Source organism: Cynocephalus volans, chromosome 4, assembly GCF_027409185.1.
Source record: "Cynocephalus volans isolate mCynVol1 chromosome 4, mCynVol1.pri, whole genome shotgun sequence".
In the NCBI taxonomy this organism is placed as follows: Eukaryota; Metazoa; Chordata; class Mammalia; order Dermoptera; family Cynocephalidae; genus Cynocephalus; species Cynocephalus volans.
The window spans coordinates 134,008,881-134,024,328 of NC_084463.1; the positions used below are offsets into that span (position 1 = coordinate 134,008,881).

At 44.9% G+C, this 15,448-nt stretch overlaps 1 protein-coding gene across 2 annotated transcripts in view; it reads right to left on the reverse strand.

Moving 5' to 3' along the window:
* The window catches only part of PAMR1 (peptidase domain containing associated with muscle regeneration 1), an 82,916-nt gene that overhangs the window by 25,501 nt on the left and 41,967 nt on the right, over positions 1–15,448 (reverse strand). Inside the window, exons 4-6 of one of the 2 annotated variants that reach the window (XM_063095477.1) lie at positions 8,122–8,236; positions 5,476–5,693; positions 2,875–2,982 (exon numbers count right to left, since the gene is read on the reverse strand). In XM_063095477.1, the coding sequence (XP_062951547.1) occupies positions 2,875–2,982; positions 5,476–5,693; positions 8,122–8,236 (441 nt within the window). The remainder of the gene's footprint in view (positions 1–2,874; positions 2,983–5,475; positions 5,694–8,121; positions 8,237–15,448) is intronic. The other variant, XM_063095478.1, reaches the window with a different exon arrangement.

The following is a 15,448-nucleotide window of genomic DNA, read 5'->3' on the forward strand; positions in this document are numbered from 1 at the left end:
GCCTTCCCTTTTTTCATTTCCTTCTCTGAATCTGAAGAGCAAAGCTCAGGATTTGCCATTGTCAAGACTCTAGAATCACCCTACATACAATTTTTTTTTTTTTTATAGCTGGCTGGTACAGGAGTTGAACCCTGGACCTTGGTGTTATCAGCACTGTGCTCTAACCAACTGAGCAAACCAGCCAGCCTATATACAAATTCTTGAAACAAAGACAAAGCAACGTCTTTCTGGTCTGCCCTGCACACAGCACAGCAGGCTCTGGTGGGGCAGGAACCACGAAGCAGAATGTCATTGTCTAACTACGCCTCTAGCATGGTTTCCCTGTAGTCTGTGCCAAGCCAGAGCAAGGAATGTTTTCAACAGAACTCTGTGGCACACTCAGGGACCTACCCACTCTGTGACCATGGCTTCCATCTGCATCATGTGCAAGGAAACATTCATGAAAATTAATTGGAAAAATGTATGAACTTTAGAGAATGATGGTAGACCAGGCCCTGACAGATGGCCACAGAGCACCTGTGCATGCTAGGTAGAAGTGATTGTAGCACCCAGCTGGTGCTCTGCCCTTGTGTCTCTTTTCACTGTTTCTGTGGCCCTTTAACCCCTTCCCCTGTTCTATGGTGTTTTGCTTCCAACGGCCTGCATCTGCTGCTCTCTTTCAGGGAACTGCTCAGGGACTACTGGAATCACTTTGCCCACATGCACAGAAAGCCAGGGGTGCCCAGGGTTTATGTCCTCCTCCTCCTCTCCCAGGGCAGCCCTTAGCCAAGGACAGATTGCCGTGGAGATATGAAAGCCCAGCTCCCTTGCCTCCAAGCCAGGACATACTCTGAGAAGTAGCTTACATTCCAGATCTCACTGCCAGTGAACACTAAGGCTGGGATTCTGCCTGAATCACACCCTTACTCAGCCTCCTCCTCCCCCCCAAGTCAGCTTCCCCACTCTTTTATGAGCTTTCTCTCGGGGGCTGTCCTCCACATGTCACTTGCACACTCATTCTCATCTCAGGACCCACTTTGGGGAACCCTGCCTCAGACATTATCTATCCTCCTTTGCTCTCCCCCAAATTTTGTTTCTTCCTGTTCTTCTCCACATCTCATTCCATGCTGGTAGGTAGTTGTAGTCTGTGACACCTGTTTTGGGTCTCAAACTTCTGTTAGGACACAGCCCGTAACAGGGTCTTGGTTGCCAGACACCATTGATAAATGATTTCTGGTCATAGTGTTTAAGTTCCTCTTCATAAATGGCATAATCCTGAGTGCTGCACAGCTGGGATGGACAGTCCTGGTGCTGCCAAATGTAGTGGTTGGCATAGCCTCTTCCCAAGGACAAAGGGTTTGCCCTGTGAGATATATGTTTAGATTTAGCAGGTTCTAGTTTCTCTTCTCTGGCAAGAGTTTGAAGCTAATATCAGAGGAGTCAAGACCTGCCTTTTCAAGAACATGAATTAGAAACTCCCGCCTGATGTGTATATACACAATAGAATACTACCCTGCCATGTAAAAGAATGAAATTCTGCCATTTGCAGCAACATGGATGAACTTAGAGAAAATTATGTTAAGTGAAATAAGCCAGGCACAGAAAGCGAGATACCACATGTCCTCGCTCATAAGTGGGAATTAAAAAATAAAAAAATAAATTTTTAAAAAGATACAATAATCACAATAATTCATTGAGCTTTCAGAAGGAGAAAACAGAATTGAGGCCACCAGAGGCAGGATGGGGGAGGAGGTTAGTGAGAAATTGGTAAAGGGCCACAAAAATTGATCACATTGCGTAACGTTGAGTATACTGATTGTACTGCTTTGAGCATCACATATTGCAGACAGGTATGGACATTCAACTCTGTACCTCACAGATATATACAATCAATCATGTTGCAATAAAAAAAATTTTTTCAATTAAAAATGTTTTAAAAGAAACTCCTGTCTGCTTTGAAGTGGGTCCTTTGTCTGAGCTGGTTTCTCCTTGTTTTTGCTGTTTGGTCGACCCCAGGATACTGAGGGCTATTATTGTTCTGCTTTTGACTACTGCCTGCAAGAACTGGAGAACTTGGGGAACTCAATGGGACAGCCAGGATCCGGCTCAGGCAGGAGGTGGGGGTGAGTGATTAGAGTGAATGGAGAGCTGTTCTAGAGACAGAACCTGTGGAAGTCCATGGTTGGAAGGATTTCTTTCTGCTGTGATTCCTCTGTTCTGTCCCACCACCGGCAACCCCATTTCCTTCCAGGCCTGCTCAAGAGCTACTGCAGAAGAAGCATGGACCTTGTCTCACCAGCTCAGGATAAGTTCCTTCAGAGACAGACAAGGTATCCTTTTTGTTCTGCACTTCCACAGAGCCCGATATATAGTAGATCCTCAATAAATGCTGGTTGGTTTGTCTGTGCCTCCCCTAACCTCGTCCCATATTTCCAGGATGATCAAGTAATTTGTCATCCAACTCGGGACACCTTGAACCTGAAAGAAGGTGCTATTAATAGTTATGCCCAGACAAAATGCATAAACTGAGACTGTCTCTGGGAAACTGGGGCTCATGATCACCCTACATATTTAGCACCCTCAGTGTAGGGCTGCCGACTATGCAATAACACATTCAAGTTCTGAATATTATTTGAGGTCACTGTATCTTTTTGAAAGGATTTTATAGCAGGTGAAGGTAGGGCATGTCAATGGGCAAACCTGAGTAACTCCAGACAACTTGACTCAGAAGCAGGCCCGTCCTTCTGAGAACCACTCAGTGGCAGTGTCCACACCATGCACCATCTTGGACAGGCCATCCTAGACACCATGAAACAACAGGCCGTGCAAGCTCCCAAAGCCCTCTCCAAGCCAGCCCACATGACACCCTCACTCCCACCTGGGAGACACACTCACGATTTTCACAGTGCTGCCCAGTATAGCCTGCCAGGCAGGCACACTTGTAAGATCCAGCTTTGTCAAGGAGGCACGTGCCATCATGGAAACACGGGGATGAGGAGCATGCTGTAAGAGAAAAGGCATCCATCAGCACCTCTGCATGGCCAGCCAGTTTCTTCAAGCCTGGCAACTTGACCAAAGTCTTTAACTTGTCCATTAAAGTCTTCTTGCAATTTTTTTATTCCTGTTACTAGATTCATGTTACCAATATTGGAGAATGCCTAAAACAGGTACTTGTTAAATGTCAAATGTTGCTGATATTATTTGATGTTTTTGAAGGCCCCAGAAGCACACTCGAGATTTCTATAGTCTGAGGAGCATAAAGCAAACACAAAAAGGAGCCTGCTACAGATGAAAGCAGATCATGCTTGTGTCTCTGTCACAGGGACTCCAGGGAAGGAGTAGGTAGGACCCTTCATCTTTGGGTAGGTTTAGATCATCTTTTTCAAAAAAGCTTAGCATCCTAGTACTGGGGGAAAGCCACTGGAAGATGATCTTTATGACACTGTTGAAAGTGTATTCAAGAATTTCCAAACATACATTCTGTAAACATTAGTTCCTTGAGATGTTGATATGTGTTCAACTAAATAAGGGTTCTGGGCTCAAATATGTTGGGGAATGCTACTGGCATTCAATGATAATTAACCAGATTTCTTTACTAAAGAACTTCTCAGTTCCATGCCCTAATATGCACTGCAAATTTCTAAGAATACACATAATATTCAGCCAAGCTTATTTGATACATTTTACAGAGCATCCTGGGGACTATTTTTCTACAGAAAACACTTTGGAAAACACTAGTCTGTATGTTATCTGTCAATCCTACATTCATTTACTCCAATATAAAAATATATCTCTTGGCTCAGTTCAACAAATCTGTATTGAGTGTTTGCTTTGTGGAAGGTGCTGGAGAGACACAAAAATGAACAAGACATCCTATCTACCAGATCAAAGCTATTTGAAGAAAAGTATGAAACGACCACAATCTGAAGCATAATACAGTAAGTGTATCATGAAGAAAAAAGAGAAAGTTCTACAAGACATTCAAAAAAGGGTGAAGTCATAGCTCATTGGAGCAAAAGAAAAGGTTTCGCAGAAGAGGTAGAATGTGATAGGGACACTGAAGGATGGGCTTTGTCGTGCAGGTTTGGGAGAGGTGACCTTAGCCAGAGGGAGCAACTTGAGTGTAAGCGGAGGAACAGGGTGCTTGAGGAAAGAGAAGTAGCACTGTCTATTTGGCATTGCAAGCCAGTGTTTCCCAAGGTTCTCCAGGGGAGGTTGGGCAGCCCATTTCAGAGGAGGAACTCTCCTGACCCTCCCACAGTCACAGGGTCACAAGCTGGAGAGCTGCTCTCACTCCCAGCTGGCGTCCCCAATAAGCAGCTCTCGCTAACTGGCCTAAGTACCCACAGGGCATCTCACATGGGACCCTGCTCATCCTGAGCCCACAGGGTGTCACCAAGGGACAAAGATAAAGCCACAGGCTAAGCACACAGCAGCAGAGCAGGTAGAACTCCCAGGCCCCTCCGAGGCCCTACACAGCTCCACCTGCACTGCATGGGAAGCAGGAGGCACTCAGATAGCAGGGCAACTGCTGGGAGCTCCTGTAGGCAACACTCTAAGGGAAAGGTGGGTTGTGGGGTGAGGTCTGCTGGTCTTGCTGAAAGGACGGGACTGAAGAAACACTGATTCTCTATGGCCACCCACCTCCTTTCCTAAGACATTCATAACATACTTTATGCCTAAGGAAGATTTAATGATCAGAATGCCATTACAAGTTTGGTGGCTTTTCTTTTTTCAATCCAGTAGCTAAAAAAAAAAAAAAATCAGACTTCAAGCCTGAGCTTATTTTGTAAAACCTGACTCAATCCAATCCCAGAAAAATGAGAGCTGGAGTGATTCCTGAAGTTTGAGCATTTTGTTAACTTTGGTCAAATCCTACTTTCTAATAGGACCAGAACAGGAGTTAAGTCTGGCTCAGAGTTACTCACAAGTAAATGGCATTTGCCATTGTAGACACTTAATACCTGTTTTACAGACAGCAAATGGAGGCTAAGGGAATGCCTGGGGGTGGGCAGCCATGAAGTGCTTGCTATGTACTAGACACCGTGCTAAGCTCTTCATTTATTCTGCCTCCCAGAGCCTACTTAATGGAGTAGACTATTGTTATTCCCCTACCACTGATTAGGAAACTGAGGCCCAGAGAGGTAGAAGAACTTACCCAAGGTCACACAGCATGATCTGCCAGGGATCCAAAGCTAATGCTCTTAATTAAGAGAGGTCCCCTTGTGTGAGCTCTAGAGCCAAACTGCATGAGGACAAATCCCTGGTTCTGCCCCTTAGAAGTGTGACCTTGAACAAATTATCCAGCCTCTCTGTGCTTCAGCCACCTCATCTGTATAAGGGAGATAATAATTCTGAATTCTGGTTCTGGGTGAGCTTTTCTGAAACATACCTTGCTGTTTCTCTCTTTTTTCTCAGCATAAGTTGCTTCTGAGAACCTGGCAAGGAGAAAGGGAGCAAGCCATAAACTGCTACATTTGCCTTCATGGCCTTTACCTGTGATCTCTTCAAAAATGGCGTGGAAGCCATCAAAATTCTTGGAGCCATCAGAATGGAAGAGCACATGGAGTGAGGAACCGGTGCTCCTGATAGGAGCTGGCCGCTCATTGCCACAGAAACGCTTGATAATCTGGCCGTCGCTGTTGTCTCCATCACGGACCTCCACATAGTCATATTGACACATGTAGTCAAACTCCAGGCTCAGCATGACAAACCTGCAGGTGGAGAGGGTGATTGAGGGAAACAGGTGGGCCCCTGCACAGTCCTGAGACCCCTGGGCATGAGGATGACCCCATGGCCAGATGATGAACAGACCTTGAGAACAGATGGTGCCACTGGTCTGATCTGACAGGAAAATGGTCCTGGAGGACTTAAGGTCAGATGACTTTCTTTTTTATTTTTCTTTTTTGCAGCTGGCCAGTACAGGGATCAGATAACTTTCTTTTAATGGAGGAGTATGTATACATATGTTGTTTGCATGTATGTGCACACGCTCATGCATGCCCAGGTGGAAGGGGTGCCATAATCCATGCAGAGAATATTTGCACGTGCTAGCCCTTTTCCTCCTAGTCTGCATGGCTGGTTCCCTCCTATCCTCAGGCCTCAGCGTGGTCAAGGTAGACTTCTCTGAGGACGTGCTATCTGGGCGGAGATTAAATGATGCCATGGAGCCGGCCATGTGATGGGCATGGGGCAGAGTGATCCAGGCAGGGAAGTCTGTATGTGCAAAGGCCCTGAGGCAATAATGAGCTTGGCATGTTTGAGGAACTGACAGAAAATCGGGGGTGCTGCAAGGTGGTCAGTGAAGGGGAGAGTGGTATGAACGGAGGTCAGTTAAGAGAGCTGGAGCCAGATCCTGCGGGGTGAGGAATTCAGATTTTAATGCAAGCCCAATAGGAAGCCACTGGGAGGTCTCAACAAGAGAATAGTGACTGGATTTAGGAATTTACAGGGTCACTCTAGCCACTCAGGGGAGAGGAGGCTGGAGAGCTGGTAGGAATAGAAGCAGAGAAGCCACTTAGGAAGCCACGACAATCCCAGTGAGAGATGGTCGTGGTTTGAAGTAGAATGGTGGCAGGGGGGACAGAGAGATGTGGATGGATTTGAGATCATTTTACCGGTTAAAAAAAAATAGATTTTGTGGTGGCCTGACTGTGAAAGGTGATGGAAACAGGGTACCAGGGACGACTGTTGAGCTTTGGGGCTGAACACTGTGCATACGCTTCTGATTGCTTCCATCATTATTATCATCCCTGGCCAGGGGGTCCGGTTTAACTAGATGGAAAGAAATCCACATATTTCCATGCCTACCTAAGGTGCTCTCAATCCTCCACCATTTTGTTTTTTTGGGATTTCCTTTTGCATCCTAGATCTTGGAAAAACTCTCAGAGGCCCTGAGAGGGCCACTTGGCTTGTTCCCTGAGCTGCTGAAATATGAACATGCAGAATTTAACACCTGCCTTTATCACCCCTGGCAGACCCAGCCTGAAGCCTAGTAAGCAGAACAGTGCAACCCTCACTTGCTCCTTGAGCCAGCCTTCCTCTGGGAAAGGCCAGCTAATGAGCCTCACTCCCGACCCCAGGTCCTCAGCTCCCAAGGGCCAGTTTGAAAGGAATTGAGAAGGGGACCTGTTTTGCTGGATCTTTCCAATGTGGGGTACTGTGACGTCCCTCCTGAAGGATAAAGGGTCATTCAAGAAGCTAACTGGCATGTAGCAATCTCTGGGTACATTGACCCACCCAGAAAAGACTTACTGAAAGCTGTGCCCTAGAGGATCAGGGTTTTCAATCACCTCTACCCTCACCACTAGTTAGAAAAGACAAGAACTAAGAGAAGAATGATCCTAGAAATCCTAGGGGTGAGTGGCCATTCTGCTTCCCTGGAAAGGAAAAGGAAGGTGTTTGCCAGAAAGGAGAAAATACACTGAGATTAGAAATAAGTGCTTTCAACATTTATTCATGAAGCAAGTATTTATCAAGCACCTATAGTGTACCATGAGCTGTTCCAGGTACCAGCGTGCAGTAATGAACAGTTCTCACAAAATAAGACTCTCTCATAGATTTTATCAATAGTGACAATAAAAAAGGGACTGTACTTTGGACATAAATTCAATATTTGTGAGGACCCCAAAGAGCCATATGAAAAAAATGGCTTGTCTTCCATCCAGGTTTATCTGTTGTGGGGTGTTTGCTGTTTCCTGAGAACAGCAATTAAAGGAGGTGTGATGAGCATAAACCCAACCCTGAGTATAAACTCCCTGAAGGCTAGGCCTGCGCCTTTTATTTCTTCACGTCCTTCCCATAGGACACAGCCCAGTCCTGGAGAGTGGGAAGCCTGGTTAAAGATTTGTGGATGTGGATGGGTAGATTACTCTCAATATTCTGCTCTGTCGGCATCATCCTTGGGTCAAAATCACCTGAGCTCCACAGTTTTAGGGCAGTGAATTTCATTGGCTGTAGTTTGGGCCAGGCCTTACCCCACAGAATCACAGAGAGGTAAAGAAAAAGGCTCCAAAATACATTTTCTGCTTTGGAGAATAAAGAGCAGATGGTTGGTCCTTGGTCACTAGGATCCAGGGCCCTGCATCCTGTTACTGTTTCTTTTTCACCCCAGATTCTTTCATTCTGGTCCCAGCCCCTTACCTGAGTTGGATGATAAGCCCAGGTTTGGCATGAACGGTCCATTCGCAGTGAGCATTTAGGGGGTAGCTCTCCAACAAAATCTGACCCTTGGGGGCTCGCAGGACCTGGCCACATCCTAAGAAGAGAAGACAAGATTGGGACACAGAGATCGGGATTGGCAGGAAAGAGATAGGAGAAGATCTCAAAGAGCTTTTGAGTTCACCTCACATCCCTGAGAACAAAATAAATAAGGAAAGGGAGAGGGAAATTAATATTTCTCAAGCACCTGGCAATGTGCTAGGAAATTTGCATAGATTAATTCATTTAATCTACCCAACAGTTTGGGAAGGGAAACAGTATCATCCCAGTTTTACAGCTACGGATAATCAGAGAGTTAAATAAATAACTTGTCTAACTACTAAGTGACCCAGCAGAGACTCTTTTCTAACTGTGTCCATATATAAAGTTCAGGCCACTCTATCATTCTGCCTCTCCAGGACTGCCACAAGCAAGCCCACGGCCTCTACCTTAAAAGGCTCAGAAAGTAGACTATCCCCACAGCTCTACATTCTGCCCCTCCCAATCCAATTAGTAAATGTATGCATTAATTTGTTCCATGATTTGTTAATCATGTAATAAATGCCTTTTTAATGCATGACACTGAAAGAGAGAGATGATCTCCAACCAGTTGGACTGAATTTATGGTTTTCAGGTTTTTCTTGCTCCCAACCCCTTTTGTTCAAACAAACTGTTATGAAGACCACCAATAAAAAACAAACATGGATCAAAGAGGGGCTCCTGGCTGAAGCAGAAGCAGGGGCCCAAATCCCTCCACCCTCACCTGGTCCCCTGAGTTACCTCCAAGGAATCCCTAAGATTTGAAAACCACTGAACTGAGTAGTCTTTATATCATGATATAAGCACAAGTATGGAAGATGCACTCTATTTTTACAAGAGTTTGGGGGGAATGTTTTGAAGTGGTTTTAAGGAAAAAATGATTGGGGTCATGTAAATAAGTATTCTCCAGTTGGGGTTGGCAAACCATGCTCCATGGGCCAAATCTGGCCCACTGACTCCTTCTGTAAATAAAGTTTTATTGGAACACAGCCACACCCATTCATTTATGTGTTGTCATATGCTTGCTTTTGTGATATAACAGCAGAGTTGAGCAGTTGTGATAAGAGAAAGCAGAGCCCACAAAAATGAAAATATTTACTCTCTGGCCATTTACAGAAAAAACTTATCTACTCCAGTTCTATACAGAAATTCAGATTGACATCATAAACTCTGGATATGCAGCTATACAGTATTTAATAGCCTCCCCCCAAAAAATACAAAAATCCCATAATTAATATTAGTAGATACTACTCCATGGCAAGATGACAGTAGTAATACTTCTACAGTGTTAGAAAAAGCACCCAAACTCCACTTTTGACAAGCCATGAGGTCTGAGGTTACTGTTGTGGAAACCACTGCTAGGTTGTACGATCTTCTCTTCCCTCAGCTTCTCATGGCCGCTGCCTGCTCCCAGTACAAAGCATCATCCACCTCTTCATTTGGGGCTCTTTTCTAGCCTCCACCTCCTTCATCTCTTTCTGTAATGCCAGCCTCCCCCGAGTCTCCTTGTACCCATCCTTGTCCCCAACATTCTATTCTCCAGGCAGCACCCAAAGCCACCTTTTAAATAAATGAATCAGATTACATTATTCTCTTGACTCCAGCCCTCCAAACACCTTCCTATGACATTCACAGCTTTGCCTCCTTACTGCCCAGACCTACCCCCCACCTGACCTCCCACACCACTGATCTGCTGCTCACGCAGCTCCAGCCACCCAGGCCTTCCTTCTGGTCCCGACTTCACGCCTGTATTTGCTGTTCCCTTACCCCAGAAGGCTCGTCTTTCCTTTAAGAGTTAAACTCAACTGCCACTTCTTCAAAGAGGTCTTCCTTGGCCATCCTGCTAAAACAGACCCACCCCTTTCTATGGTCACTGTTATTACTCTGCTTTCTTCATAACACGTACCACTATTCAAAAGTATCTATCTTGTTTGCTTGCTCCCTTTGGCAGAGAGCTGCGGCCTTTTCTAGCTTATACAGCTGGACTGGTATCTGGCATATAACCAGTGCTCAAGAAATGTTTGTTGGATGAATGAATAGTGATATTATTCTAGCCCAGGCACTGACTAAAAGCTTTACAAACATCATCTCATTTAATCCTCATAAGAAACCTAAGAGAACAACATTCATCTTCCCATTTTCCAGATGCAGAACACTAAGGACGGAGAAATTAAGTGACTTCCCCAAGCTCAGATGGCCAGGCAGTCAGAAGACTCTGTAAGTCACTGTCCTGATTGTAAAGCAGTGTTTAAGAATAGAGACTTTGGAGTCCAACTGCCCTTGGTCTGGAACTCAGCTTTATCTTCACTAGTCATGCAGCCTTGATTAAGTTACTTCATCTTTCAGAAGCTCGGTAAACCTGAGTTAAATGTGAATAAAAGTGGCACCTACTTCATATGGTTTTGTCAGGCTTAAATCAGATTACGCATGGAAAACCTTTCACAGAAAAATCAGTAAAGGTTAGCAGTTGCTGTTGGGTGGCAGAGCGGGGATTTGAACTTGGATCTGTCTAGTACTAATGCTAGGTCTTCATTGGTACACTAAACTATTTCAGGGGCTTCCTGATCCAGACCTCCCTCATTCCATATTGAAACAACAGGATTTTTCCACCCCCACCCCTTTTTTTGGGATGCACGTTCCTTCTGCCTGCACATCTCACACATCTCATCGTCCCCATCTGCTGCTGGGCTACGGAAGTGACACACTAGTACAAGAGACCAAAAAAGAAGGCTTCCTGCACAGCCTCCACCCTCAGTGACTGGCAGCTTCCCAGCCTGCGAGGTGTCAAATCCCAGCTCCCTCAGCAAACCTCCTGCTGGGGACCTCAAGTTAGAACCAGCAGCAAATGCTGCCAGCCTGCTTCCAGCTTCCTCCCTCCATATGGAAGCTGGAATCAGACAGCCATGCCCTGGGCCCTCCCCAAATCCAAGGGGAGGCGATGCCCATTCACATTCAGGTGTCCTTCACAAGGCTGTTCAGGCTTTGGCCAGTTCCAGGGTCTCATGCAGCCTCTGGAGGGCTCAGAACCCCCCTCCCTACCCAGCCACCTGTCCCTGACCATGTGAAATATTAGGTCACTTGGTCCTGCAGGACTGGGGGCTCTCCTTCAGAAGCAGCCAGGATTCCAAACATATGCAACGTCTTGGTTCTTCTTAATGGTGTTCCTTCTCACTCTGAAGGGGAGGACAGAGTTGGCCCTAAGATGGGAAACAACTTCCAACCAACCAGAAACAAAGAGGCCACTTCTTGGAAATGTGCTTAGAGGAAGGGGCATTAGGCAAAGAGCAAGAGGGAGAGGGTGCTCCACTCCCACCACACATCAAGGGACTCCTTCAATTCCCTTTCCACTCCTCCTCTACTCAGGGAGTTGGCAAGCCTGGGTGCAAGGGCAGACTGACTACACCTCTCTGTCTAGGGCAGAACAGTGAACACAGCTGAGTGTCCCTGCCAAGGAAGTACTGTGGGCCAACCAAGCAGGTGGTCCTGAGGCTGAAAAACCAGAGCAGGCAAAGAGCCTGGAAGATGTGCTCAGATTTCCTAACGCTGTCCTGCTGCAGGAGAAGAGGGGTGTGTGCATGTGTGTGCGTGCATGTAGGGGGACCTGCCAGTGAACCTGGACTGTGCCCTGGACTCATCTCCCATCCCTCCCCATTGCTACAGGCCAAAACAAGAGGGGTAGCTGGATTGACCCTGCTTCTACAGAGTTGTTAAGAAATCTTCATAATTTCTGAACTAGTAAGAGAGCTGCAAGGTTCCCAACAAAGATGCAAGCATTCAGACAAAAGTCTAGTTATCTCCAGCATCAGGGGTGAAGAGGTAGTTGCAGGAGACACACTTACTTCTGAGAAGTGGTTGGCTCTTGTTTTTTAATCTTTCCTCTTATAAAGAAAAAGAGGACTAAAAATACCCATTCAGACAGAGAGAGGCATTTACATTTTCTTTCCTCCTTCAAAGATGACTCAGGAGGTGGGTCTCAGTCTGCATAGTTAGAGTGGGTCCAAATCTCAGTTCAACCATTTACTAGCTGTGTGACCCTAGACAAGGTCACTGCATTTTTCTGATCCAAGGTTTTTCATTTGGAAATGAGAATAATAGTAGTACCTATCATCACGGGGTTTCCTTGTATGTTTTAAGGATTAAATGAGATATTGCATGTAATATCTTAGCACAGTGCTTGGTACATAAAAATTCTCAATAAACAGCAGCAAATATTGCTATTTTTCTTGAGTCCTGTCTGGATCTCAGTCATTGGCTACTTTGGCACAAGAATAACGAAGACAGCTCAGCTTCTGACCCGTGGCTCAAGGGCTCACAAGAGCCTCATTCAGCACTGGCTAGAACCCTAAACCCATGAGCCCCAGCAGCCTAGACAGGGATGGCAGAGCCAAGGCCTGGATGACGACCCGGGAATTGTTCCATGCAGTAGGTCAGGAGTCAGGAGGAAGCTTGCACATGGTTTGGTTCATCCTATCATGACCTGCCAGGCCCTCAGAGAGGTATTCAAAGTGAGGACCTCACGTGCCCTTCACATCAAGAGGGCATTAGTGCAGAGGACAAGAGATTGGGCTCCGAGGCCCAGCTTTTGAATTTGCATCTTGGCTCTGCCACTTACAAGCTGTATGACAGCAAAAGAGTTACTTAACCCTTCAGTGTCCTCACTTGTAAAATGGCTGTGATTGCAATGAGAACTAACTGAGTCAGTTTGTGAAGGTACTTGGAACAATGCCTGGTTCACAGTAAGTGCCAAGTGATGGCTTTTATCAGGGACTCGGGTCTTCATCAGGAACAATTAGAGGTCCAGGAGTGACTCCACGGCTCACCTTGTAATTTGGCCTAAAACCTCAATCAATTCGATACTTTATAATAATTGTTTATTTAATTGTTTGCCTTTCCCATGACATAGGTCTGGGAGAGCAGGGACACTCTCTGTCTTTTTTCACACCTTTATAAGCATCAAGTCAGTGCTCAATGGATTAACTAAATGAATAACTATATCAAATAAATAAACATCTCTCTGCCCAATCAAATTACTTTTAAAACCCTTCCCTCCCATACCAAATGGCCTGGCCATTTCATGGAAACGGTCATCCAGCAAGAGTAGGATCCACCACTTTGCTGCAGACAGTCTTTCCTACCCAAAGTTTCCAGGGTCATCCCAAAAAACACACATTGGGATAGCTCTGCTAATTCAGCTCAAAAGATAGGGTCTGGTTCAGGGTAGCAAGAGGAATTTAGATTGCTTACTGTGCTCAGTCTCCTCTCTGTGCTTCAGTTTGGCTGATTTCTATTAACCTGTCTTTTAGTTCCCTAAACCTTTCTTCTGTTTCTTCATTTGTTGCTTCCTAACACTTTCCAGATCTCTCCTGAGATTTCTCATCTCTTCATCCATTACATACATTTTTTCCTATAGATCTTTTAATATATTCATTTTAAAGTTATTCAAAACTCCTTGTTGGAAAATTCCAGTGTAGTTGGTCATCCATGGTCTATTTCTTTTGACTGATTGTTCTCTTGACTGTAGGTCATATTTTCTTGCTTTTCCACAGCAAGAAACATGCCATTTCCTTTGACTGGGGATGTCCTTTCCTCTACTAGGCAGGGAGCTTGATCCAATCAGGAGTTAAGCTGGTTTGAGGCAGGACTAAAGCTATAATGCCACTGGAAGGGCCTTGAAATTCAAGCACCAGAAACCTAAGAAAATCTCTCTGATTTTCAACTCCTCTTTTCCCCAACTTCCTACACATCCATGACTGTAAGACTGGGAAATTGTGAGCCTATGAGACTTCAAGACTTTGAGATCACAAGTTTTTGAAGCTGCAAGACTACAACTCCCAAGATCTTCTCCTTTCTCACCTTACTCCAGCCTCTGATTGCTCAGCTAAATCCCATTTAACAAAATACTTGGTGGAGATGATGGTCATTGCTTTGGGTTCTCCTCTAGATTCAGGTACAACAGGCCAGCCTTCAGGTTCAAAGTCTGGCAGGTTCCTCCTCCTCCACTGACAGGCCCCTTCTGTCACCTGCCCTGCCTCCACCCTCAGCAGCTGGCCCTTGGTATGAAGCATCCTGGATCTCTTGCTCACTTAAGAAGAACTCATCCCTATGAAATTTAAGTTCTTTTGGATTTCATCTTCACAGATATTTTAAGGTTTTAAAGAAAATTCTCACATTCTTTGTTTTATCTAGTGATTTTTTTACTGTTTGAGCAGAAGGAAAGATCTTTCATGCCCTTCATCAGCCTCACCAGAAGCTGAATTATGATTGATGAGTTCTTTGACAGCATATTTTCTGCAAAGGTTCAAATATTAAATCCCTGGAGCCAAAGAGCTTCAGCACATAAAATATTAAATACATACTATTTACCATGTAATACTTTTCCTGGGAAGATTAATTCCTTATGTCCATTGAGGAGAGTGTATAGTCTTTTGTCCCTCGGGGAACTCTTTTATTATCTTTTTCCTTCTCTGCCCCATATTGACTTCTTTCCCCATTCCCAAATCAACAACAATCAAACAAACAAAAAGAGCTCATTTCATAGCTATTGTTTAGTCATAAGAATAGCATTCACCATTTATTGAGCACTTACTATATACCAGACTCCTATTAAGGGATTTATGGACAGCCCTCTATGTTCATGGGTTCCACATCCATGGATTCAATCAACTGCAGATCAGAAATATTTGAGGGAAAAAAAAGGGTGGTTGAGTCTGTATTGAACCTCTACAGAGTTTTTCTTCTCATTATTACTCCCTAAACAATACAGTATAACAACTATTTACATAGCATTTATATCGTATTAGGTACTATAAGTAATCTAGAGATGATTTAAAGTGTATAGGAGCATGTACATAGGTTATATGCAAATACTACACTATTTTACAAAAGGGACTTGAGCATCCCTGGATTTTGGTATCTGTGGGGGGTCCTGAGTCCACTTCCCCACAGATACTGAGGGATGACTGTACTTCATTTAACCCTCATAAAAAAAACCCTGGCGGCCACTGTTGTTATCCCCACTTTATACAAGAAGAAACTTAGATTTACGAAGAATGAGTAACTTTGCCCAAAGTCACAGAAAGAGTAGAGACTCCAATCCGGGTCCTACTGGGTCCAAGCCCAGGCTGCTAACCACCACATAATACAGTCCCAATTTGGACCCAACTGGGAATTGTTCTTTTCCTGGAAGTGTCAAGATACAAAAGGCTAGAGGAAGATGAGCCAGTTTTCAGTG